The sequence below is a fragment of the Elephas maximus genome, chromosome 8, assembly GCF_024166365.1.
Source record: "Elephas maximus indicus isolate mEleMax1 chromosome 8, mEleMax1 primary haplotype, whole genome shotgun sequence".
Lineage (NCBI taxonomy): Eukaryota > Metazoa > Chordata > Mammalia > Proboscidea > Elephantidae > Elephas > Elephas maximus.
In genome coordinates this window covers 41,486,340-41,512,337 of record NC_064826.1, presented here as the reverse complement: position 1 = coordinate 41,512,337, position 25,998 = coordinate 41,486,340, and the positions used below count along the sequence as shown (strand labels likewise).

The 25,998-nt window shown below is 40.2% G+C and overlaps 1 protein-coding gene across 1 annotated transcript in view; it reads right to left on the bottom strand.

Moving 5' to 3' along the window:
• Positions 1 to 25,998, bottom strand: part of LAMB4 (laminin subunit beta 4) — a 107,568-nt gene that overhangs the window by 73,230 nt on the left and 8,340 nt on the right. Inside the window, 9 exon segments of the mRNA XM_049893544.1 lie at positions 2,139 to 2,248; positions 4,163 to 4,342; positions 11,788 to 11,976; positions 14,670 to 14,790; positions 17,268 to 17,482; positions 17,653 to 17,716; positions 18,757 to 18,945; positions 20,156 to 20,229; positions 23,186 to 23,320. Of these exon segments, the coding sequence (XP_049749501.1) occupies positions 2,139 to 2,248; positions 4,163 to 4,342; positions 11,788 to 11,976; positions 14,670 to 14,790; positions 17,268 to 17,482; positions 17,653 to 17,716; positions 18,757 to 18,945; positions 20,156 to 20,229; positions 23,186 to 23,320 (1,277 nt within the window).

The window sequence follows — 25,998 nt, the reverse complement described above, 5'->3', positions numbered from 1 at the left end:
ATGTGTGACAATTAACCGGCCAAGGAAAAAAGTCAGCCTGAATGAGTGAAATAAGTCAGTCACAAAGGGACAAATATACGCATGATCCACTTTTATGCACTACCTAGAACATACAAGTGTATAGAGACCAACATTTATTAGTGGTTACCATGTAGGTGGGAGAGGGGAAAGAGGGCTACCACATACACAAAAAAAGTCAGCCCGGAATCTGAGGTTTGCTAGAATGATCTGATTTAATGTCTGCTGATCCTGTTGACCCACTGTACATTCCTCTTTGTATCTCATACTCGTGGTCATAGCGCTTGCCGTGGGTGACCTAACATTTTGAGAGCTAGCTCACTTTCTCTCTCTCTTTTATGCAAACCTTCTAGATTATCTGCCTTATCTTACGCAGAGTCTCTTCTTCATATTTACATCCTTGCTTTCTTCCCCTACCTCCCCCGCTCCATCCTAATATGCTTTCAATAAAATGACTTAAAATATTTGTACAAAGTCCTAATAGACATATGTTTCTCATTTAGCAACTAAATTTCTTCAGACACATCAAGGTCACTGTTCTTTTATTAGGTTAAGTTTTTATTTTTTCTTTCTAAAATGTCATGATGGGCTGCCAATGTTGGAGAACAAAGAAAAGAGTTGGGTTTGAACTCCCTAATTGTATGACACATTTCCTATGGAGTGAAGAATGTTTTATCTACTAATTTTTGAACATATATGCTCATATATTTCCATGCTTATATGTTTATTTCCCACAGGAATCCACATTACATTTAAGCCTAAGGGCTTTTTTTTTTTTTTCTTTTTTCAAGACCTTGTCCAAAATATTGTTAAGCAGAGAAAGTAGGAACAAGATCCCATGATCTGGTGGACCAAAAAGAGACAGATAAATGCTCTTCTATTCTACTGCTTGGCACTTCAGGAAAACAATGGATAAATCTATGGACTTCTGTGCCTGGGTTGGGTCAGTCCAATACAGTGGTATGCTGGTAAATGTTTAACAACCAGCTCTCTGAGGTGGGGAGTAGGAGGGGCTGGTTTATACTGTTCAGTGATTTCCATGGTGTAAATACCCCTACCATAGCCCATTTCAAGCTACCAACACGATGTCACTGAATGAGGATGTGGGAAGAGATGGACAGTAGCTTGCCATTACACAGTATTTCTACCACATGGATACAATAGGCAAAAATAACATTGGAGCACAGATAATAACAAAATATTGTAAAACAATTTGGAAGTAATGTGTTTCAGCATTTAGTACCTTTTAAAAACATAATTTATTTAATTGTAAATTTCACAACTTAATTTCTAATAATGGTTACTTTTAACAACTGACTTGCAAAATAACTGAAAGTTTAATAACCAGCTCTAGCAAGCCAGTATGAGCTAGCTGTAGCATAGCACTGGGCCAAGTCAATTTAATTAAACTGATATCTCTCTCCTCCTTCTCCCCTTCCTCTTTCTCCTCCTCCTTCTTCTACTTCTCTCTCTCTCTATATATATGTAATGATAACAGATAGGTATACCTTATCTGACTCAGGATTTTCATAGATTTTATTAATTTAAAATCCACCACTGAGAAAGGTAAGGCAGTTCATGATGTGGTCTAACAGTGTGGGGGACATGTTGTTGACACAAATAATGGCAATATAGCGTATAAAGCAGAATATGGTACTTGTCAAAGTGCTATGGGAAGGGACAGGACAATGACATCCCATCCAAGGGTTTCAAAAAGCTTCATGGAGGAAGGGCGGTTGAGATGGCCCTTGAAGGATGGGCTCATTTTGACCGCAGGATCTGGGAGGTAAGATGTTAATGCCCTAATTTATGTACTTTCTCCTGATGAGAAGTGAAGTTCTTCAGAGTCTTCCAATCACACCACCCCAACCAATGTCATGACTGCTCACAGTCAAGTATAGGAAGCACTAACTTTGCTCACTTAAAAGCTGCCAATAAGCTTGACTCAAAGAGCACATCGCAAAGTACCAAAGTTTTCTAACAATCATTCTCATCAGGCTTCAAAGTGAAATAGAGCAATAGGAGAAGGAGAGTAATTAACAAGACCAAGTCTCTTCTGGGCAATGGCAGTAGAACTCGACATGCTGGATATAAAAGGGAAATTGTAGGCAAATACATACAGTGTAATCTTCACAGTGTGGCCCGGTGGCAAATGACTGGCACAAGCATTGGCCTGTATCCACGTCACAGGTTGAGAATGGTAGACTTCCAAGGGGGTTACAGTTGCAGGCTGAAAGCACAGCATACATGGTTATTCTCATTCTTATTTCTCCACTGTTTGAAATTGTCTTTAATAGCTCACATTGAGCAAAACATGTGGCCCAAAGAACACAGAGTAGCCTGCTTTGCCAAGTATATTGCCTGAATGGCTCCGCAATTAGTGTACTACATAAATCCTGCACAGGAAATCCAGTGCCAGACACCCCCAGAGTCCTCCTGTTCTTCTATTGGTTGGCATTTAGGAGGAGACAAACAAATGTAGGAAGTTGTGTAAGCTGGAGAGCCTGGCACAGTTAACCTGAGTGATGCTGGCCAGGTTGGATGACTCAGGGGCAGGGGTTATTGAGTGTCACAGTTGTTAATGATGGCTCCTTCTCTAGCAGATGCAGGTATCATTTCCCTCTCTCTTCTCTTTCTTACTGCCTTATTACTTCTTCCTTTCATTCTTCCCCTCTTTTTTTCTCCCTTACTTCTCCTTCACCCATAGACATTTCTGAATCCTGCTTATGTTATGAAGGCTAAGGGATGATGCTACCAGGATGCTCTCTGCTGATTCCCTTGACAGAAAAACCAATGTTCATGAACACAATCCAAACACCCATCAACTGATGAACAGATCAACACAATGTGGGGTATCCACACAATGTAATCATTCAGCCATAAAGAGGAATAAAGTACCGATACATTCTATAACATGGAGAGCACCTTGGAAACATGTTAAGTGAAATAAGCTATACACAGAAGACTATATATTACATGCTTCCCTTTATATGAAATATCCAGAATAGGCAAACCCGTACAGTCAGAAAGTAGATTAGTGGTTGCCTAAAACTGGGGGTGGAGCGGGGGTTGGGGGTGATAGCTAAATAGTATGGAGTTTCTTTTCAGGGTGATAAAAATATTCTAAAATTGATGTGGTGATAGTTGCCCAACTTTGTGAATGTACTAAAAACCATCGAATTGAACAATTTAAAGGGCGAATTGTATGGTATGTGAATAGTATCTTAATAAAGCTGCAACAAAGAAAACAAAAACAAAACTAGAAACAATAGTCAGCTTGTTCTCCGAGGACATCAGGTTAGTCACTAAACCAGAGGGAACTCCAGGAAGGTGTGAGAGAAAGTGGCTCGACCATAATTCATCGTCATGAAATTTAATTTTGCAATCAAATTCAAAATGATGGAGCATTTTGTCATTGAAAGCTTCAGAATTCTGCTCTCTAAACATATCAATAGCCCAGAGTTCATTAACTGGGCAGAAATATGGAGCATGACTCTATGACAAATGGAAATGATTTACCCAGGGTTCCCTGAGGAATCTGAAAGTCTAGGGGGCCTCAGGCAGCTCTAAACTTCTGTGATCCTAAAGCCAAGAGTCTGTCCATTTTGCCTCGGAAACTGCTGAGGTCCTTTCTATTTCCCACCCCTCCCTTGGCTCTTTAATTCTCTTTGTCAGTGAACATAATACTAGAAAGGGCGTGAGAAGAAAGGGGAAAAATAATTTAAAATAAAATGAAAGAAACCAGCGCTTGAAAATTGCCTAAAATACATCAATCTATGCAGAAAGGCATAATGTAACTTGATGAATTTGTATATAACTCTCAGGAGAGCCCTGGTGGAGGCCATTTTTCTAAAGGTCTCACAACTTGGTCTAACATTTCTTGGCATTTTCCCCTGTTTTTGTTTCAGTGGGGAAAATACGAATGCCCCCTGCTGGTCTTTTATGATAAATTCAGCGAACTATAGAGAAAAGTTCTCCTCCACTAACTCCTTATAGTTTGCAGAAGGTGTTGCATCATTTTTAAAAACTCAGAGACTGGCAGGCCTCTTCTTATGTTTTTACATTACTGAATTTTAGGGCTGACAGAGACATCCCCAAGCTTGGAAACACATCTGTGTTGGCAGACCTGCACATGTTGACTTACACTGACAGCCAAGGGGATCGCTAGCACTCAGTCCATAGTGGTTGGGTTTACACCTGTTGCACTTGGTTCCTTCCACATTCTCCTTACACAGGCATTGGCCAGCCACAGACGCCTTGGCAGGATCAGAGTGGCTCACACAAATGCCACCAGATAAAGTCCCATCAGGGTCACATTCACAGGCTGCGGACACAGACATACACATTCATTGTCTTCAATTCAAAAAAATTCTTTTTTTTTTGTCTTAGTTCTTGCAAATTGTGGGAAACTTGAAACATAAGGATAGCATTTTACCCACAGTATAACTAGTTTGGAAACCCCGGTGGCGTAGTGGTTAAGAGCTACAGCTGCTACCAAAAAAGTTGGTAGTTCAAATCCACCAGGCACTCCTTGGAAACCCTGTGGGGCAGTTCTACTCTGTCCTGTAGTGTCGCTATGAGTTGGAATCAACTTGAAGGCAACGGGTTTTTTTTTTTTGGTATAACTAGTTTATGTTGTTTAAACGATTAAGCTTATTTAAATAATAGGACTGATGAGAAAGGGCTGTTCAGAAATGACTCCTAGATTTCTCTGGCCATGGAAAATGTTGAATAATTCCATATATATATATTTTAAAGACTTTTAGAAGATTGTAAAGAGAAACAGAAGAAGACTGCTATTATAAAAACTGGATGTTAATAGCCATAGATTGAAAAAAGAAAAAGACTCTGAAGGCGAGAATAAGATCAAAAGACAGGTAAGAGTGGGATGCTGTGCTAAAATGTGGCACAAATGGTTAAGCGCTTGACTACTAGCCAAAAGGTTGTGGTTGAAATCCACACAGAGGTGCGCCTTGGAAGACAGGCCTGGTGAGCTGCTTCCGAAAAGTCACAGCCTTGAAAACTCTATGAACCAGTTCTACTCGGCATACATGGGGTCACTATGAGTTGGAATCAACTCGACAACAACTAACAACCGCCTACAACCCATTACCATAGAGTAGAATAGAACTGCCCCATAGGGTTTCCAAGGCTGTAAATGTTTGCAGAAGCAGACTGCCACATCATTGCCCTGTGGAGTGCCAGGTGAGTTCAAACCACTGACCTTTTGGTTAGCAACTGAGTCCTTAACCATTGTGTCACCGGGGCCCTTAAAACTAACAACATATGTGTGTGTGTGTGTGTAAGTGTATATATAAAACCAAAAACCAAACCCATTGCCTTCTAGTTGATTCTGACTCATAGCAACCCTACAGATCAGAGCAGAATTGCCCCACAGGGTTTCCAAGGAGGGCCTGGTGGATATATATGTATACACACACACACACACGTATATGTATACCCAGTTGCCATCAAGTACATTCTGACTCCTAGCAACCCTATAGGACAGGGTAGAACTGCCCCATAGAGTTTCCAGTGAGTGCCTGGTGCATTCGAGCTGCTGGCCTTTTGGTTAGCAGCCATAGCTCTTAACCACTATGCCACCAGGGTTTCATATATATATATATGTGTGTGTACATATATATATACCCAAACCCATGGCTACTGAGTCAATTCCGACTCACGGCGACCCCATACGGTTTCCAAGTCTATAAATATTTACAGAAGCAGATTGCCGTATTTTCTCCCGAGGAACCGGGTGGTTTTGCACTGCTGACCTTTTTGTTAGCAGTTGAGAGCATTAACCACTGCCCCTCCAGGGCTCTCCTTCATATATATATATATATATATATATATATATATATATATATATATATATATATATATATATAGTGGTTAGTTGCTGTGAGTTCATTCTAACTAATGGCGACCCCATGTGTTAAAGAGTAGAACTGCTCCATATGGTTTTCTTGGCTGTAACCTTAACCGAAGCAAATCACCAGATCTTTTCTTCTGCAGTTCAAACCATCAATCTTTAGGTTAGCAGTCAAGCACAAGCTGTTGGGGTCATCCAGGGACTCTCTTTCTCTTTATATAAATATATATATGTATATTTGTTGTTGTGTGCCATTGAGTTGATTCCTACTCGTAGTGACCCTATATGACAGAGTAGAACTTCCCCATAGGGTTTCCTAGGCTGCAATCTTTACTGCAGCAGATTGCCAGGTCTTTTCTCCCGCAGAGCCACTGGGTGGGTTTGAACTGCCGGTTAGTAGCCAAGTGCCACCAAGGCTCTCTTTCTGTCTATATATACTGTAAATGCACCAAAGGGCATGAGAAAGGGAGAGAGAGAGAGAGAGAAAACCCACAAAAAATGTTTAGCAAATCTTTGAAACAAGGTTAGAAAGTAAATCTGTCCTTTCCCATTGTTGTGGATTGAATTACGTCCCCCCAAATATGTGTTGTAAATCCTGACTTCTTTGCCTGTGGTCATAATTTTATTCGGGAATGGGTTGTTTTTGTTATGTTAATGAGGCAGGATTAGCGTAGGGCATATCATGAATCAATGTTTTTTGATATATAATAGATTAAACAAGTGAGCAGAGCAGAGATGGGAGAAGATAAAGGCCATACCACATGAAGATCACCAAAGAGCTAAGGATAAAGACTTCCCTCAGAGCCAACAGAGAGAAAGCTTTCCCCTAGAGCTGGTGCCCTGAATTCTAGCCTCCTAAACTGTAAGAGAATATCCACTTGTGGTATTTTGAAGAACAGCACTAGGTAACTAAAACACCCATCACAGAAAAATACATCAGAAGGATAAACACTATAATTCTTTTTGATCCTCCCTGGAAGGAACACCTACAAGAAACAAAGGGAGAAAACAATAAGAAATGTTCAAATCCTTGTTTTCTTTTTGAAAATCAGCTAGTGGTACAAAAGCTTGGATGAAGAGATTCTGGAACATTCACTGGTAGCAAAAGAGCGACAAAAATAGCAACCATTTTTTTAGTAGGAACTTGTACAACTCAAGGAAGGAATGTCAGATGGAAAAGGAAGCCGATAGCATGAATAATTCCAGAGAGCAGAACAAAGACGAGAGGGTAGGAGTTATTGAAGGTAGAGTTTAACCTAGTGTAAGGAAAAACTTTCAAACAGTTAGGGTTGCACAATTAGATGAACACCAAGGTCTCTTGTAGCTTTGTAGTGCTCTGTTTCCAAAGGATTCCTCTTTTGAGGAATGCAATAAACATAGATGGATATCCTGATTTTAAGAAACACTCATGTCCATATTTATACACGTTTTCTCTGGATTAATAAAACAAAACCCTTAAAAAAAAAGTTGTGTGTACATAACAACCATTTAGTTTAGTGAGCTTAATGGAAAAAACCCGGTCAAATCAATTGTTTGGTGTCACTGAAGCAAACAGTTGTCTAACAGAGTCTTTCGATTATTATTGGATAGTGACCAGTGATAAAATCTTATTATGTGTTATGGATTGAGTTATGTCCCCCCAAAATATGTGTTGTAAATCCTAACCTCTATGCTTGTGGTTCTAATCCCACTTGGGAATGGGTTTTCTTTGTCATGTTAATGACACTGGATTAGTATAGGGTGTATCTTGAGTTAATCTCTTTTTTAAGATATAAAAGAGATGGGGTAAGATAGATGCCAAGACACATGGAGATCTCCAAGGAGCCAGGAAGCAGAAGCTGAAAAGACAAAGATCTTCCCCCAGAGCTGACAGAGACAAAGCTTTCCCCTGGAGCCAGCTCTCCAAATTCAGACTTCTAGTCTCCCAAACTATGAGAAAATAAATTTCTGTTTGTTAAAGCCACCCACTTGTGGTATTTCTGTTCTGGCAGTACTAGATAACTAAGGCACTATGGAAAAAAGAGTATCAGGTTCTGTTTAGTTTGGAAAAACCACACTTTTCTTCTAATTCAAGCCAGTTGCTTCCTGAAAAGAAGGAACAAGCTGGATTCATTTTAGAAGTGGCCAAAAGTAAAAAGCTCAGCTTTATTTGGGAGACATTCCAAAAGGTTAGCATTGAGTTCCAAAGTATAATTTAGCTGTGCACAGAAGTATCACTTGGAAGAGGGATGTGGGTGAGTGGATTATAAACTTTAGTTTGAAATAAACCTCAGTCATAGCCTTTAAGATAGAAGTCCAATAAAATCTCTTAGTGTCACATGGTCTAATTCCAGAGAACTTTTATTATCAATGGCAGAGGTCACCAAATTTTTGTTTTTCTTCATCATATTTGACTGTGTTTTAATCATAGAACATTTAAAATTAGTCAACTCTTATGTCTGGAATCTGATTATGTAAATATTTAGATTCAAATAAGGACAATGTCAAGAAACCTTATGTGAGAATGTTAATTGGTCTTCTTAATATACGTCATTTGTATACACATGTATGTTTAGGTAAACTGGGAGAGGACATGTGTTTAGGTAAACCAGTTGATGCTGGGGAGTCTAATTATGGTAGTTTGTTACAAGTTCCTCATTTTTCTTTCATGGAAAAATTCCTTGCTCACAAAGAATGACTTTCAAATTTCACGACTGGGGTACTGATTTTCTGTCCTTGGTTTCTTTCCTTCAAAAGCACCACCAAGGTTAACAGTAAGTGGTTCTTAAGGAACAAGACTTTGCTTAATGTGTTTGAAAACATTTGTTTTCCAAATATCTTTCCAGATTCCTAGATTACCTGTTTCAAACATTGTATTTCCTTGATTCCACCTCAGAGCAATTTCATTTTCTTTTAGAAACACTTAGCTTTTATAATATTAGTAAAAGTTGTATGTGTGCGTGTGTGTAATTACAAGTTCTGGTAAAAATTGTAGGACAATTAGGAAATGACTCTAAAGAATGCTTTAAAGTGAATTTTCTGAGAATCCAGTTTTTTGTGTCAGTTTTGAACAGACTATAAAATTTTGTGCAATCAGCTGTCTATTGAGTAATATTAGCAAAAAATTCATTTTTACTTTTTCTACATTATAATGATTTAAAGTTTGAAATCTAGGATATTAAATGCATTCTGGCCGTGTCTTAGTTATCTGGTGCTATTATAACAGAAATACCGCAAGTGGATGGCTCTAAAAAACAAGTTTATTCTCTCACAGTTTAGAAGGCTAGAAGTCCAAATGCCAGTTCCAGGGGAAGCTTTCTCTCTCTGTCGACTCCAGAGGAAGGCCCTTGTCATCAATCTTCCCCTGGTTGAGAACCTTCTCAGTGCAAGGACCCCAAGGACGTGCTTCTTTCTTGGTGATATGAGGTCCCCAGCTCTCTGCTTGATTCTTTTATATCTCAAAAGAGATTGGTTTAAGACACAATCTCGTAGATTGAGTCCTGCCTCATTAACATTACTGCCACTAATCCCACCTCATTAACATCATAGAGGTAGGATTTACAACACATAGGAAAATCACATCAGATGACAAAAATGATGGACAGTCACACAATACTGGGAATTGTGGACTAGCCAAGTTGACACACATTTTGGCGGGGACACAATTCAGTTCATAACAGGTAGCTACTGAATAAGATTCTATTTTATGTTTTATGATGATTTACAGTTCGAAGTTACAGTTTCATACCAGGTTCCCCCCTCCACCTCCTTAACCGTACATTCATGATATAGCCTAAGAAGCAGGACTTCTACGTATTGGGAGAGGCAACCCTCTATGGGTCCCGAGTGTCCTGAACATTCTTGCTGAGTGTGCCAACAATACAAGGCCCAGGCTGCTACTTACTCAGGTCATTTCTCAGTTTTGTTTGCAGAAAGCAACCTTGAGGGATGAGGTAACCTCTTCTTCAGAAAAAGAGCAGGCTTGCTTCCTTTTGCTATAAAAGCAATGATTTCTCCAAGCTCAGAGTTTCTCAGTAGAGGCACAAACTCACTAGGTGTGCAGGATCCATCTGGGATCCTTTGTGTAACGCCCACAGGACTTGAGGAGCAAAGGGAAACGTGAGCCTACACAACCCAATGCCCTTGTTACTTGCAATGCTGTGATAAAGTCTCCTGTCTTTGGCCCAGGAGTCTAGTGTCTTCTGCCAGTATCCATGAAAGAGTATCAGGCTAACTCATTAGTTTGCAATTAGGGTAAAATCTCAGACCCAGTTATTGACACTGGGTATTTGAAATCAGGCTGGAGTACTTATCTATGCAAGAATGTACAGCAGGGCTGGAACTATGGTGCAAAATTTAAGGTGGCACTCTCTCAGGCTTGTTCAAGTGTCAGTCATGCACTTACCTGACCCTGAAAGTGAGTCCTGCCTTAAATTTTGGGACCTAGGTGCTTTGCTGGTTTCACCTTAGTCCCAGTCCTGCAGGGAAATGCCCATCAAAACAATGATGAGACACTATTTCATTAGGAAAAATTAAAGTGTGGAAAAACCAACGTCAGCAAAAATTCAAATGCAACAAAACCAAGCATCAATAAGAATATAGAGCAATGGGAACTCTCGTACACTGAGTGAGGGTGGGAGTCTTAATTGGTACAGTGGCTCAGCGGACGATTCAATAGTACCTAGCCACTTTGAAGAAGGGCATACCCTATGGCTCAGTAATTCCTCTTCTAGTTTATATATCGCAGGGACAGTCTTTGCGCATGTGCACAAGGCCACACATACAGGAACGTGTATTGCGGCATCAGAAGAAGAAGGGACAAATACATTTTGTCATATTTATAGGAAGAAATTCTACAAGAAAACTAAAATTAAAGAACTAATGATACCTGAGAGGGACAAATCTCAAAAATATTAAGCTAAAGGGAGTACTCAAGTTGCTTAAGGCATGATACCATTTGTCTAAAATTTGCAAGCGTGTCGATGTATATGGTTTGTGGATACAAAAATGTGTGGAAGTGTAAAAAACATTTTAAGAATAAATGCCAAATATATGAGAGTTTATCCCTGGGAAGGAGACAAACAGGGCAGATGTGCAGCTGGGACATCAAGTGTGCCTGTGTATTTTATTAAAGGAAGTTCTGGAAGTTATCAGGTAAAAGATTAAGTTTTGACTAAGATTGAGGTTTGATTAGGGTAAAGAAAAGATTAAGATTTGATTAAGATTAAGCTAGGTGATGGGTATAAAGGTGTTTGTTATATCATCCTCTACTCTTCTTTGCACACTTGAAACATTTCATTAACAAGGCTGAAATTAAAGGTAAAATGAAAATATTTTTAAAGGTTTAAAAAAAAAAAAGGAGAGGGAGACAAAAAAACAAGCAGGACAAATTGAATTGTCTACGGCAAATCAAATGTTTTCGCCAATTTCACTACTTTAGCTACTTCCCTGAGCTGCCCTCTAGGATACTGAGGGTGTCTGCTGCAACTTTTGAAACCATCACCTCCTCCTGGTTGAATCCAGAATAGCTTCTGACCTCTGCTGCAAGATTACCGGGACAGAACTAGGCCCATTTTGTCTGGGGGAAGAAAAGGTTTTTAAAACTGAAGTGTTGTTGGCAGTTCCCTATTGCCCTAACTAAAGGATGGCAGTTCCAACCCACCCAGCAGAGCCACAGAAGAAAGGCCTGGTGACCTACTTCTATAAAGGTTACAGCCCTATGGAGCAGTTCTACTCTGTAACACACGTGGCCACCATGAGTCAGAATCCACTATACCAGGTGCCTTTTTGTTTGGTTTGGTTTTATTCCCCCAAACCAGAGCAGTTTGGAGGTGATGTTAGGCAGCAGGGACTGGGAGCCCATGGGGATTTGCTCCAACAAGAGGAAAGGACAGGATCCAAGGCTGGGGACTCATGAATGCATGTGTAGGGATCCGAAATGGGCTTGAGGGGGTCCCTGTAGAAAAGGGGTCTGCAGTGGTCGCAGGGCTGCCCCTCGGTGTGGTGCTGGCAGTCTTCCCATACGCCCCTGCTTAGGCTGCCGCTGGCCAGGTACACGGTCATGTCAAAGTGACAGCGGTCAGAGTGGCCATTACAGTTACACGCTCAGGGAAGGGACGAGAGTTACTGAGAGACTAGCTGAGGTTTTGGGATTAACGGGGTTTCATGAACTAATCACTACATTTTCTAATCGTGGGCATATTTTAGCCACTCCATCTTCTTTTTATAGAAACATCAAGTATCCCCAACCCCAGTGCCAATAGAAGGGTTAAAATAGGTGATTCAAAGAATCCTTCCAGCACTATGATTCTGTTCATATACGCTCTATAAAATGTGTTCCTGAAATGTTTGATATGCTGTCGTTGTTAGCTCCCAGGGAGTCAGCTCTGACTTGTGGTGACCCCATGTGACAGAGTAGAACTGATCTATAGGGTTTACTAGAGGAGGCCTAGTTATGCAGTGGTGAAGGCACAGTGGTTAAGTGCTGGCTGCTAACTGAAAGGTCCGTGGTTCGAACCCACCAGTTGCTGCATGGGAGAAGATGTGGCAGTGGTTAAGCATTTGGATGCTAACCAAAAAGTCGGCAGTGGGAATCTACCAGCCACTCCTTGGAAACCCTATGGGGCAGTTTGGCTATCTATGTCCTTTAGGGTTGCTGTGACTTGGAATGGACTTGACCTCAATGGGTTTGGTTTGGATTTAATCTTTACAGAAGCAGATTGACAGGCCTTTCTTTTGAGGAGCCACTGAGCGAGTTCCAGCAGCCAGCCTTTTTAGGTTAGCAGCCTATCACAAACCACTTGACTACCCAGGCTTCTATATCACTTGGGTGATCTAGAACCCCTACAATGTAATATTTCTGTTGTTGTTCTATAAGGAGTAATTTTACTGGTTTATGTTTTGTAAATTTAGATTTTTTACATCAAATTTTCTGGGTAGTGGTGTCTTAGTTTGCTAGTGCTGCTGTAATAGAAATACCACAAGTGGGTGGCTTTAAAGAACAGAAACGCATGTTCTCATGGTTCAGGAGTCTAGGGGTCTGAATTCAAGGGCACTGGCTCTAGGGAAAGACTCTGTCTTTGTCAGCTCTGTGGGAAGATCCTTGTTGCTTTAAGCTTCTGTAGCCCCGAGTTCCTCCGTTCCTTGGCAATCTTCACATGGCCTTTATTCCCTGCACCCACCTGCCACCAACCCATCTGTGCTAATCTACTCTTTTTATCACTCAGAAGTGATTAGATATAGAACCCACCCTACTTGGGTATGATCTCATTAACATAACAAAGAAAATCCTGTCTCCAAACAGGATTACATCCACAGGTACAGAAATTAGGATTCCAACACATATTTTGGGGGGACACAATTCAGTCCATAACGACTGGGATCCTGAGATGAGATTTTAGAGCTGGCAAAGCACTGGAGAAGGCATCATTTTGAGACACCTCAATTTACAGAGGAGGAGGCTAGGGCTTGTAGGAGGGCAGTGTGGGCCCTGGAGGAAACCTGGGTCTGCTGACCACACCTGAGCCCGGGCCTGCTTCTCCCTCATGACCGGGCAGGAGGACTGAAAGAAGGCTGCACACCTTTTTCATCCTACCTGGGGTTCAGCAGGAGAAAGGAAGGAAAGATGGTCTGTTTGAAGGAGTTTGTTTGTCTTAGTGGTGATGTCTGTTCTGTTTGTCTTGTTGCTTTTTTCCCTGTAAACAGTGTAACCTCAGACTGCATATTTCCTGGGTCTTGTATACTGTGGTTCTCACAGATGGTTTTTTTTTTTTTTTGGTGAGAGTATTTCTAGTGAACTTTCCACCCCCTTCAAAACTTATTTTTCCCAAATCTGGGAAAAGAAACTGGATAACAAATTTGTTTGGAAGTTCATCAAAATTTGGAGGCAACAAAGATATTATTATAAACAAAACAAAACAAAACAACCTTTTTAGCCAAAATATTTTATAAAAAATATAACAGCATGTCAAACTCAGTCATGGACCTCGTTTCTCTTCTATTATCTGACATATGGGTTTAAGGTCAGAAATGTATGATTATTCAGGAAAATAGTACCAAATCTTGTGTTCCCAAAATTCCTGGGGTCGATATTATAATTACAAGTCAGCCCTCCCCCGCCTCCGAAGAGGTCCTACTCATCATGAATGTTGTTTCATTTTTTAAGTTAGTTTGAGAACTTTGTGATTTTTTCATGTGTAATAATTGAAGATGTTGCTGGTGGTTGTCGTTGAGTCCGTCCCAACTCATGGTAATCCTATGTGTTATACAGTGGAACTGCTTTATAGGATTTTCTTGGCTGTAATCTTAATAGTAGGACCCCTGATGGCACAGTGGTTAAGTGCTTAGGTGCTATCAGAAGGTCTGCGGTTCAAGCCCACCAGTGGGTCCATGGGAGGAAGATGTGGCAGTCTGCTTCCATAAAGATTATAGCCTTGGAAACCCTATGGGGCAGTTCTACTCAGTCCTGTAGGGTTGCCATGAATTAGAATCAACTTGATGGCAACAGGCTTGGCTTTTGGTTTTTAAAATCTTAACAGAAGCAGATTGCCAGGCCTTTTCTTTCACAGTACTGCTGGATGGGTTTGACTCACCAACCTTTAGGTTAACGGTTGAGTGTAAAACATTTGTGCCATCCAGGGACCTTAACTGAGTATATTAGGATGTCACAAAATTGGAACCGAGAGCCAAAGGTTCTCAATCTTTGTTGCCTGCAGTCCACAGACATGAAGTAAATGTTCTCCAAAAGAAGGAAACATTGAGCACCTTCAGCCTATGCCGAGAACTCATTGTCACCCACGTCTGCAAGTGCTGTTCTGGGGGCCTTCAGCTGGCCTCCAAGGAGCATCCTGGAAGAAGTCCTTGCATCTCTCACAGTTCGGGCCATCTGTATTGTGCTGACAGATGCACTGACCGTGAACCTGCATCAGGTGATAAATAAAGAGGTAAAAGAGGGCTTAACTTCCAGGACTTTGGGGTTCTTTAAATGGGAAATGAAATACGAGGCCTGGGGCCTGTCTTGGTCTTAGTTTCCCATATGTTAATTACAATACCAACCTCGACTACTTTTTATTATTTGCTTAACTACCTTTTACATTTAAAAAAATTTAAGATGTTCTTGATACAACCGCTTTGGAAAAGGATTTGGCACTTCCTTAAAAAGCCAGAAATAGAGATACCATATGATCCAGCAATCCCACTCCTAGGAATATAGCCTAGAGAAATAAGGGCTGTCACAAAAATAGACATATGAACACCCATGTTCATTGCGGTGCTGTTCACAATAGCAAAATGATGCAAACAACCTAGGTGCCCATGAACAGACAGATGGGTAAACAAATTATGGTAGATACACACAATGGAATACTATGGAACAATAAAGAACAATGATGAATCCGCAAAACATCTCATGACATGGATGAATCTGGAGGGCATTATGCCAGTGAAATTAGTCAGTCACGAGAGGATAAATATTGTATGGGACCGCTATATAAGAACTCAAAAAAAGATTCAAACACAGAAAAAAGCATTCTTTGATGGTTACGAGTGTGAGGAGGGACAGGAAGGGGAATTCACTAAGTAGACAGTAGACGAAGATAAACTTCGGTGAAGGGAAGGACAACACATGATACGGGGAAGTCAGCACAACTGGACCGAAGCAAAAGTTAAGAAGTTTCCTAGATACGTTCAAACACATTGAGGGACAGAGTAGCTGGGGCTGGGGCCTGGGGACCATAGTTTTGGGCAACATCTAGGCCTACTGGCATAACACAGTTTATTAAGAAAATGTTCTGCATCCCACTTTGGTAAGGGGTGTCTGGGGTCTTAAAAGCTTGTGAGTGGCCATCTAAGGTGCATCAATTGGTCCCATCCCACTTGGAGCAAAGAAGAATAAAGAAAACCAAAGACACAAGGAAAATTTTAGCCCAAGAGACTAAAAAAAAAAAAGGACCACATAAATCAGAGACTCTATCAGCCTGAGACCAGAAAAACTAGATGGTACCCAGCTACCACCAATGACTGCCCTGACAGGAAATGCAACAGAGAGTCCTGGAGGGAGTAGGAAAAAAGTGTGGGGCAGAACTCAAACTCACATAAAAAGACCAGACTTAATGGTCTGACAGAAACTGGAGGAACCCCCAAAACTGTGGCCCCCAGATGCTCTGTTAACCCAGAGCTGAAACCATTCCCAAAGCCCACTCTTCAGACAAAGATTAGACAGGACTATAAAATAAAAAATAATATACATGAGGAGCGTGCATCTCAGTTCAATCAGACACACGAGACCAAATGGGCAGCTCCTGTCCGGAGGTAGGATGAGAAGGCAGGAAGGGACAGGAACTGGTTAAATGGACACAGGGAACTGGGTGGAAAGGGGGAGTGCGCTGCCGCATTGCGGGGGTTGCAACTAATGTCACAAAACAATATGTGTATAAATTTTTGTATGAGAAATTAACTTGAGTTGTAAACTTTCACCTAAAGTACAACAAAAAAAGTTAAGATGCTCAGTGAACACTTACAATACATTTTTTAGCTTTTCTGAATTCTAGTTTCAGGGCAGACTGTTGCAGTCTCACTAAAAGGAGGGAAAGGACAGGGGAGGACATGTGGTGTGTGTGTGTATGGAGTGACTTAGAAGCATAAGAGAGAATAGGGAGTTAGAAAAGGGAAAGAATTTGGGGATAAGTGTGTGATTCTTTTGGGTTTTCACAAAATGCTCTCAACGGTGCATTTTGCAAAGGGAGAAACTATTTCCAGTGACACCTAGAGGAAGCTGAGTGTGAAGGTACAATAGTCTTAACATCAAGGCTTGTATTATTATGCCTAATAAATAGCTTAAAAGTATTAGCAGCCACTAGGTCTGCAGAGAAATATAATCCTTTTACTACCTCAGAGTTTTAAGACAAGCCTCAAGATAGGAGAGATCTGCAATGGGAAGACACAGTCTCTGTAGTGGAAGGAAGTGACTTGAATTGGCCATTTTCCCCATATCAGGTGTTACTGACACACATTATCACTGAGCACAAGGGATTACACACAACAAGCCTTCAATCAATTTTTGTCAGAGAATGAATGTGAGGTTATGGTTCATCCCCATCAAATCCCTATTCCCTAAAATACAAACAGAAAGCAAGAGAGGGAATGATGGGCTATCTTGAAATCAAAAATTCTGCTCATTAGTTCAGTGATACAACCATGGTCTTTGCTGGATGCCCAATGTGTGGGAGAACCCACAGGAAATCCATTTAGAGAACCAGAAGTTCCTCTAGATGGCCTGTTGGGTCAGGTTGGACACTACCTGCCCCAATACAAAGCTGCCACTTCTGATCTACACTCAGCACCAGGCTAGTGGAGGGCAGTCAGAAGGGCCAACTCCTCTTCTGAATTCATAACTCACCATGTTGGGAGGGCTGAAAACATCTCCTCTCACTTTCTGCATTGGGCCACATTCACTCGCATGACCATTGCAAAAGCATCTCCCTCGAACAACCATCCTGTACAGGGCATAGTAGTATTTGTCAAGGGAATCATTCTGCCTCCTTCCAAGCGAAGTATCCCCAAGGGTATGGAGTTTGGTAAAGTTTATCCTCAGGTTTGTTAGTGTCACAAGGTCTAGAGAAAGGAACATAATGAATCAAAGTAAACTGAGGTTGCGTTGGTTCAAGGAACCCTCCTTGGCTGATATCCCCTTAATATTCTACAGAAACGCAATAAGGAATACACGCTCATACTATGAAATTAAAAAAAAGAAGTTGATATGAAAATTATAAAGTGATTCATACCCTGGATATAAGGACTGTAAGGGTTTTCTATTTCAAAGCTGGGATCCAAAACCTTTAAAACAACCTGTAAAACAAATGTAGGTAAATTCGTGGTATTCTACCCAAAAACACAATTGTCAAAAAATCTCTTAAAGAAGAGATCCTGACCTTATTGGAAGGGAACTATTACATGCCAGTCCTGACTATTGTGTGCTAGCTGGTGTTGGATACAGATTATTACCTGGGTGAACATATAAACAAAACTATCAAGAATGAAAAAGAATGAAGATGATTAAACAGTCACCTTTTGGGTTTGTATGGCCAACTGGTCCATATAGACAGAAGTGGTGATACCGCTGGTGGAAAGAGCTCTCGAGCTGGACTGGGGTGGAGTGGAAGGCTCACAGTTCAGCAAGCTGTCATCAAGTTGGGATCTGGCAGGGATTCTGGAGCTGCCTTCTGCCACCAATTCTCTCTGCTCTACCTGAGAAAATACTGCCCCCTAATCCCAGTCTCACTCTAACCCTCTGCTGGTCATCAGCTTTGCTCAGAAGGATATTTCTTGCAGAATCTGTCTGCATAGCAGTCATGGAGATGAGACAGCTAATCCAGGACTAGGACTACTGCTAGCCTATGTGGCTGTTTTGCAAGGTTTAGAACAGGGGCCCTGGGCCAGGTGCTCAGGCTTGTGAGTGGGGTGTGGGCTGAATTTCATCCCCCACTCACCTTCAGGATTATTTCCTATAATGTATTTGCTCTTTGGAAACCCTGGTGGCATAGTGGTTAAGAGCTACAGCTGCTAACCAAAAGGTTGACAGTTCAAATTCGCCAGGCACTACTTGGAAACCCGGGGGCAGTTCTACTCTGTCCTATAAGGTCGCTATGAGTTGGAATCGATTTGACAGCTACCGGTCTTTTTTTGGGGGGTGGGGTGGTATTTGCTCTTTATCTATGTTTGAGATGGATTCTGAACCCATTTCAATTTGGACACTTTTCATTCTTAAAAAAAACCTAATAGCTCAAGTTACGTTTCAGTAAACACTACCAAAATTTAAAAAATCTAAAGTAACCAGATTTTTTTAAAGTTTCATTTAAATAAAAGAAATCCAAGGAAGGAATTGCCACCTCACCACCAGTTGAGGGTTCAATATCTGAATATTTGGAGTCACAGACAAGGTCTCCCACTTCCTGGGCCTGGCCAGATGAGATGTCGGGAAAGGAAGCAGCACAGTCTTTTGCGAAATACTTCAACACTTTCCAGGTGCGTCCATAGTCCGCGCAACACTCAACTAACATTGCGGCAGGCTGAAAAGTCTATGCAAAAACGAATTAAACTTGTAATGCTTCGCAAAGGTAGCTTTATTATCCTTCAGGTTGAAAGTTTGTGCTTTCTAATTTCATTTTTTCATACTTTGTTTATTTTTAAATATACAATAAGCACACTGAGAAACTCTTTCAAGCAAGTATTTATGAGCACATACCTTATCTTCAGAATCTAGTATTTATGGTTCTGTGAATTATTAATTGAAGAAAGATGGCATATAAATAAAAGAGCAAATACAATTAATGTTTTACAGCATTTTGCATGTGGTTCTTCTTGTCTGGAGTCCCCTGGGTGGTGCAAATGGTTAATGAGCCCAGCTGCTAACCAAAAGTTTGGAAGTTTGAGTCCACCCAGAGGCACCTTGGAAGAAAGGCCTGCTCTCTACTTCTAAAAACTCAGCCACTGAAAACACTACAGAGTACAGTTCTAATCTATTCTGACACCCAAAGGGTGGCCATGACTTGGAATTGACTCAATGGCATTTTTTTTTCTTTCTTTGCCTAGGATGCTGTTCCTCTTACAAACTCTTACACATCCTTCAAAACCCTACCACAAAGTTTACTCTGATTCTCCATAGCCAACTTAGTGTCTTTAACAAAGAATTTCCTTAGCATTCTAATTATACCTGTATTTCTGCACTTTCGCTTTGTATTATAATTTTCTATTTATATGTTTGTAACCATCACTTGACTGTGAGCTCTTTCAGGGCGAAGAGTGGTGTTTCTTCATTTTTTACTTTATATTCATTTTTTGATTGCCAAAATATAGCACCAGGATGTCGTCAAAATTGGTATGATTAAAGAATGACACAGTGATTTGCTCTGACATCTGACTAACTTTAGTAAAAACCTTTTACTTTTTATTCCCTTCTTAATCACAGTCTTTCCATATTTCCTTAAATTATTTCCAGTTCCTGTCTTTTTGTCCTGAAAACTATCCTTCTGGTTCTTGAGGTTCCTATCACCCCAGTGTTTGAAGTTTTCCTTTTGATTGTGTCTTCTACTCTTCTAAGATATTTTGTTTTGTTTTTTGATTAACAAGCAGTTTTTTTTTTTTTTTCGTCCAAGAACAAAAACCCACAATACACAGCTCAATTCTGGATTTACACAGCTTTTTGGTTTCTGCAAGGAAGTGAAATACCAGGTAAACACCAAACATTCTGTAAATAGATAAAGGGGCAGCAAGCCTGTACATCTGTACCTTAAAGGTCAGTATAAGATGGCTGAACTGAAATAATGCTTCTAGGTCCAGTCTGATGCTGACATGATCAAGACCTAAAGAAAAATCCAGAAAGAAGAAAATCAATGATTTTGAGAGACCCCTGTTTATCAATGTTAACTGCCCTCCCATCCCCACTACTTGCATGAAATAAAGCCTCTTTGAAATCACATGGCAGGTGATCACCACTCTTTCCCAGGCTGTTGGCCACACTGTGCCCAGGAGAAGATCTATGTGACAGTAACACAGGATTTCTCCTGATGGTGCCCACACCCACGTTTTGATGGTAAAATACACAGCCACTGTGTGGCAGCATTATGTCCCACCAAGAGGGTGCCACAACATTTTCCACAGATGGAAAGAGAGGGCTCGTTTCCTTGTACACAAGTTTTAACTACACAGGAACATGAGCTATCAAGCCTTAGCATGATTAAAAACCAACACACCCTTTTCTTCCAACAACTGCTAACAGTCGTTTGAACTACGGTTTTATTGTCTCTTGACATAAAACACAGCTTGGAATCTCCCCCTTGGAGTGGAGATCTATGGGCTTGTCTATGGCTGATGAGAAGGCAAAAGTGTCCTGATCAGGACTTTGCACTGAGCTGGTTAGCTGTGATCCATTTCTAGCGTGGGCGAGGAGGGTCAGCCCCAACCTGGACATGCTGAGGCTTTCTCTAGGTCTTTCTAGAGCGGCACCGACCAACAGAAATATAATGAGTCACATTTATAATTTTAAAATTTCTAGTAGCCACATTTAAAAAAAAGTAATAAGAAACAGGTGAAATTAATTTTAACAATAAATTTAACCCAATATATCAAAATTATCATTTCAACATATAATCAATATTAAAAAATTAGTTATTCATTATTTTACTTTTTCTCCCTACAATTTAAGGCTTAGAAATCTAGGATGTTTTTATAATTTCATCACATCTTGATTCAGATTAACCACATTTCAAGTGCTCAATAGCCACATGTGGCTAGGGACTACCATATTGGACAGAGCATCTCTAGAGCACAGTGGCTGGGCTGCAGTAAATTGGGATTCAGCTTAGAGTCCCAGGCCAGACAGCTTGGGGAAGGGCCTGTTACTGGGAGGGCCATCATGTTCCAGGTCTGTGTCAGGGGCTCCCTATCCCTTAGAAAAGGAAATCTACTTTCCCCTCTCTGAAGTGTCTGGTGGAGAATTCTTGTTCTACCTAGTTGGCTCTGATACATGGACATTTGCTTCTGAGGAGACATGGAACAAATGCTGGACATGAGGGTCAAAACAATTATTCAAAAAAAATGGACACTGTTCGTTAATGAAAACAAGTGACTGTGGTAAAAACAGCCTTGTGTTCATTAAGGAGATTCCAACTGGAGATCCATAATTGGGATCCGAAGTGAACTGGTATTTAGAGCTTAATCTGGCAACAGTTAATGTAAAGCACAGAAGAGAACTCTAAGAGTCAGAGAACCTAAATTAATGGTGACGAAACAAAATGGGTAGAGATAGTGAGAATGGTGACACATTGTGAAGTATATCATCAATGTTATTGAACTGTTGTTTTAGGTGCCCTCAAGTTGGTTCCCACTTATAGCAACCCCATGTACAACAGAGCAAAACATTGCCTGGTCCTGCACCATCCTCACAATTATTGCTATGTTTGAGCCCGTTGTTGCAGCCACTGTGTCAGTCCATCTCTTCCAGGGTCTTATTCTTTTTTGCTGACCTTCTACTTTACCAAACATGATGTCCTTCTCCAGGGACTGGTCCTTCCTGATAAAATGTCCAAAGTATGTGAGACAAAGTCTCACCTTCCTTAATTCTAAGTAGCATTCTGGTAGTAGTTCTTCCAAGATAGGTTTGTTTGTTCTTCTGGAGGTCCATGGTATATTCAACATTCTTTGCCAACACCGTTATTCAAAGACATCAATTTTCTTCTGTCTTCCTTATTCATTATTCAGCTTCTGCATGCATATGAGATGATTTAAAATACCATGTCTTGGGTCAGGTGTACCTTAGTCCTCAAAGTGACTTAGTCTTTAAAGTTATTGAACTGTTCATGCAGAATTGTGAACAGATGTATGTTTGGTTGTGTATATTGCCATCAAAAATAAATAAAATATTTTTTAAAAAAGAACAAGAAAACTGGCATTTAGTAGACACCAATCATATATTTGTCAAATGGATAACATAGAAAAGAAGCCTCATGTTTATCTTGCCCTAAACTGTCTTATGTATTATGATTATTTCCACACTCTCCTCCAGTAGTCTAGGAATCCCTAAGGGAAATGCACTTAGAGGTATCAAGAAAACAGAGGATTGCAGCCAAAACTGCAACATATAGACATGTGGTGAGTAGAATCATTTTCTGGGGGGGTAAGGAAAACTAGAAGGGTCCCAGGAACCCTGGTGGTGCAGTGGTTAAATACTCAGCTGCTAACCTCAAGTTTGGTGGTTTGAACCCACCAGCCACTCCATGGGAGAAAGATGTGGCAGCCTGTTTCCATAAAGAGTACGCTTTTGGAAACCCTGTGGGACAGTTCTACTGCGTCCTACAGGGTAGCAGTGAGTCAGAATTGACTTGAAGGCAATGGGTTTGGTTTTGGTATGTGTGTTACAGAAGGAAAAAGCACATAGTGCTGTCAGGTTTTCCCTGGAGTTATTCATTCAGTTATTCATTCACCTGTGTGTTCTATATTAGGGCTTAACTTACCAACACCTCATAAACTTCTTTATTTTTTACAAAGAACAAAAGGATGCACAGGTATTTCCTCCTCCCAAGTAGAAACAGTGACACATTTTGAATTATGTGCTTAAAATACACTTTGATTTCTCTAAAGGAAAATATTCTTTTTTAAAACAAAAATAAATTTTGCCCTTATATGCAGCTGTACATTCCTGGTAAATACTGTTCAATTCCAATACAACTTTTTGCTGTGACATTATTAAAACCACACAGAAAGGAAGATGCTTAATTAAAATATGAAGAAATAAAAACTTGGAAAGGAACTTAATCATACCGTTTTCAGATTGCCACCATTTCTTTTCTCCATCTGGTCCAAAACTTGTAATTACATTCTCAGTGGTGTGGCTGTTGGGTTGGATATATGGGTCATACAGAAGCCTGGAGTCACAGATGAAGCATTTTTGCTCCCCTTGGAAAACACCAAAGTTAAGATTAAAAATAAAGGATCGTAATTGCTTATTGTTAATCTCAATTCAAAAACAAGATGTACTTGCTATATTTGTCTTTCAATCTGGCTAAAAATAAGCAGAGGAAATAACAAGACACCCTTTTTTTCCATCAATTGGTACTTAAATACAGTAACAAACTAAATTCAATATGCCCTAGAAAATTTATAAATCTATACATTCAGTGTCCACATGCAAATTTATGTAGAACTAATTTTTTCTCATACAGAAAGCAGATGATCTAGAAATTATTTTAAACCATATAGGAACAATTAGGATTTGTTTTTATTTTTTTGAGTTAGAAGTACTTCCTTAAGTTAAAAAAAAGGAATATTTTGCAAAAAAATCAATCTCGGTCATAGTTATCTGCAGCCATCATCTTTTCAATCTCAGATTTTATAGTTTTTAGTAGTAAAGCCTCCAAAACCTTTGTATCACACACATGGATTTTGTAAAAGATTTTCATTAAACTGACAACAGAGAGGCCCACCCTCTTCTTTCACAGACTAGAAGGTCTTCTTAGTGAATTGGAACTAGTTTTACTTAGGATAGATTTTTCAAAGGTCACAAAAACCTGACCCTTAAGCTGGCTTTATTGAATGCATACATTTGTGACTATACTTAAAACTCCTAAGGAGCTCTCCAAAGATTTCCAAAGGTCTGCCAATGGCCTGCACAGTTGTTCTGGCTAATACTGGCAGGGCTCTGAAAAAGCTTTTTGCAAAACTTCCAGGAAGCAGGGGCTGTTTATTACAATTCTCTGTGCTAGAAATGGCCTACAATGGCATACCGTGCTGGTAGGTACTTGGCAAATGTGATTTGATTGTATGTCCTTACCTTGGCTTACAAGGTATTACATGATCTGGCCTGAGCCAACCTCTGTGCCTTTACCTCTGCCTGTCTCCCCTGGCTCTAGCCACACTTGCTCCTTGCTGTTGTTTGAGCACAGCAAGGGCCCTCCTGCCTTAGGGCCTTAGCACATGCTGTTCTCTCTCACAGTTGTTCTTACCTCCTTCTTCTTCCCTTCTTTTGGTCTCTGTTTAAATGCCATCCTCTCAGAGAGATGTCCCTTAATAACCCTACCTAAAATACCACCACTTCCCCATCCTGTGGTCTTCTGACACTCTCTATCCCTTTGCCCTGATTTATGTATTTTTAAGCCCTTGTCACTACCAAAGACTACATTATATAATCATTGGTTTATTGCCTGTCTCCATCATTAGAATTTAAGCTGAACAAGGGAAAGGACTTTATTTTGTTTGTTGCTGTGTCCCCATTACTCAGAATGGTACCTGATATGTAATAAAACAAAACACAACAAATGCATTGCCAACTCATAGGACAGTACATAATAGAAGATCAATAAAATTTGTTAAAAAAGTACATGATGATTTTAATCATTATTTCAACCAGTAGAGTCTGTTCAAGTGAAACAGCCATTCGAGATATCTACAGTATATAGTATAAAATCACTGGCCTCCATGGCCTTTCATTTGAAGAAAATCAAAGTTCCCCTTAGAAATTAAGGAGCAATGGCAGCTAGATCAATTCAGCATATGGGTAAGCTTGCCTCAGACCCACCCTAAAAAAGCAGCAGAAACCAAGGCTCCAAAGTATTTCTAATAATACTATAGGAATTATTGGGAAAAATGTTTAACTTCAGGGCTTGTTGGCCATTTTTCTGTAATCATTTTAGAGGCATAGTTTCGTTGGGGCTGGCCAAAGAAGATTCTTAACTGTGGGAACTAGATGCGGGAGTCCCAGCTTGGTTAATACTATGAGTCAATGTTGACTTGAAGCTTTTGAAGAAAATGTTTTGCTTGGTTGCTCTTTGTAGATAATAGGAGGAAAAAAAACCCATCCCGCACGGTGCATGAATGTTTATCTAAGTACTTGTAGCCCCACTTGTAATATTTTGTGAGCCTGATAATATTTTGAGGTTCTTTCCAGCCCTAAAATTTATGATTTACATTTTTCTCTAGACTAAATAGTTCTCTGCAGTTTTATTTACTTCTATTTTGGGGGTATAACTTTGAGATATAGAAACACCAATTTCTAATTATCATCAGAGTTGTTGGCTCATGATAATAGTGGTTGAAGAACAAGATAGATATTGCCAGTGTTGGAAAGTTTCTAATCTTAGAGTTGAGAACTACTTCCTTGTCTAGACACGGATTTAGTAAAGTCACATGAGCCATCCACCCCACTTGGCCTTGAATTGAGCAAAACTTCCACTGTGTAATTTCCTAGCACATGTAGAGAATTCGCTTCCCTACACAGATACTTCCCGAACTTAGAACAGTGCTAAGCACCCAAGTATTGTCTCCACTTATTTATAATCATCATCCTTTACTAGGCAACAGTTAGGATACAAAGCGTTTCCCAGAGACCTAAACAAATTGCCTTAAATGAACAATTCGTGGAAAAGCCTGCGCACTAACATTAGGCTTATGTCCAACTACCTTCCTGTACATCCTCTCATTTAAGTGGTTGATGTGATCTCCTCAAGCCTTTCAGCAGGTAAGACACTCAAATGGCCTTAGATGCCTGTTCTGCTCCCAGATCACAGAGAGAAAAACAAAACAAAACAAACAAACAAAAAACAAACGGTAAAGCTATTGGTTCTTTGAATAAACTGTTC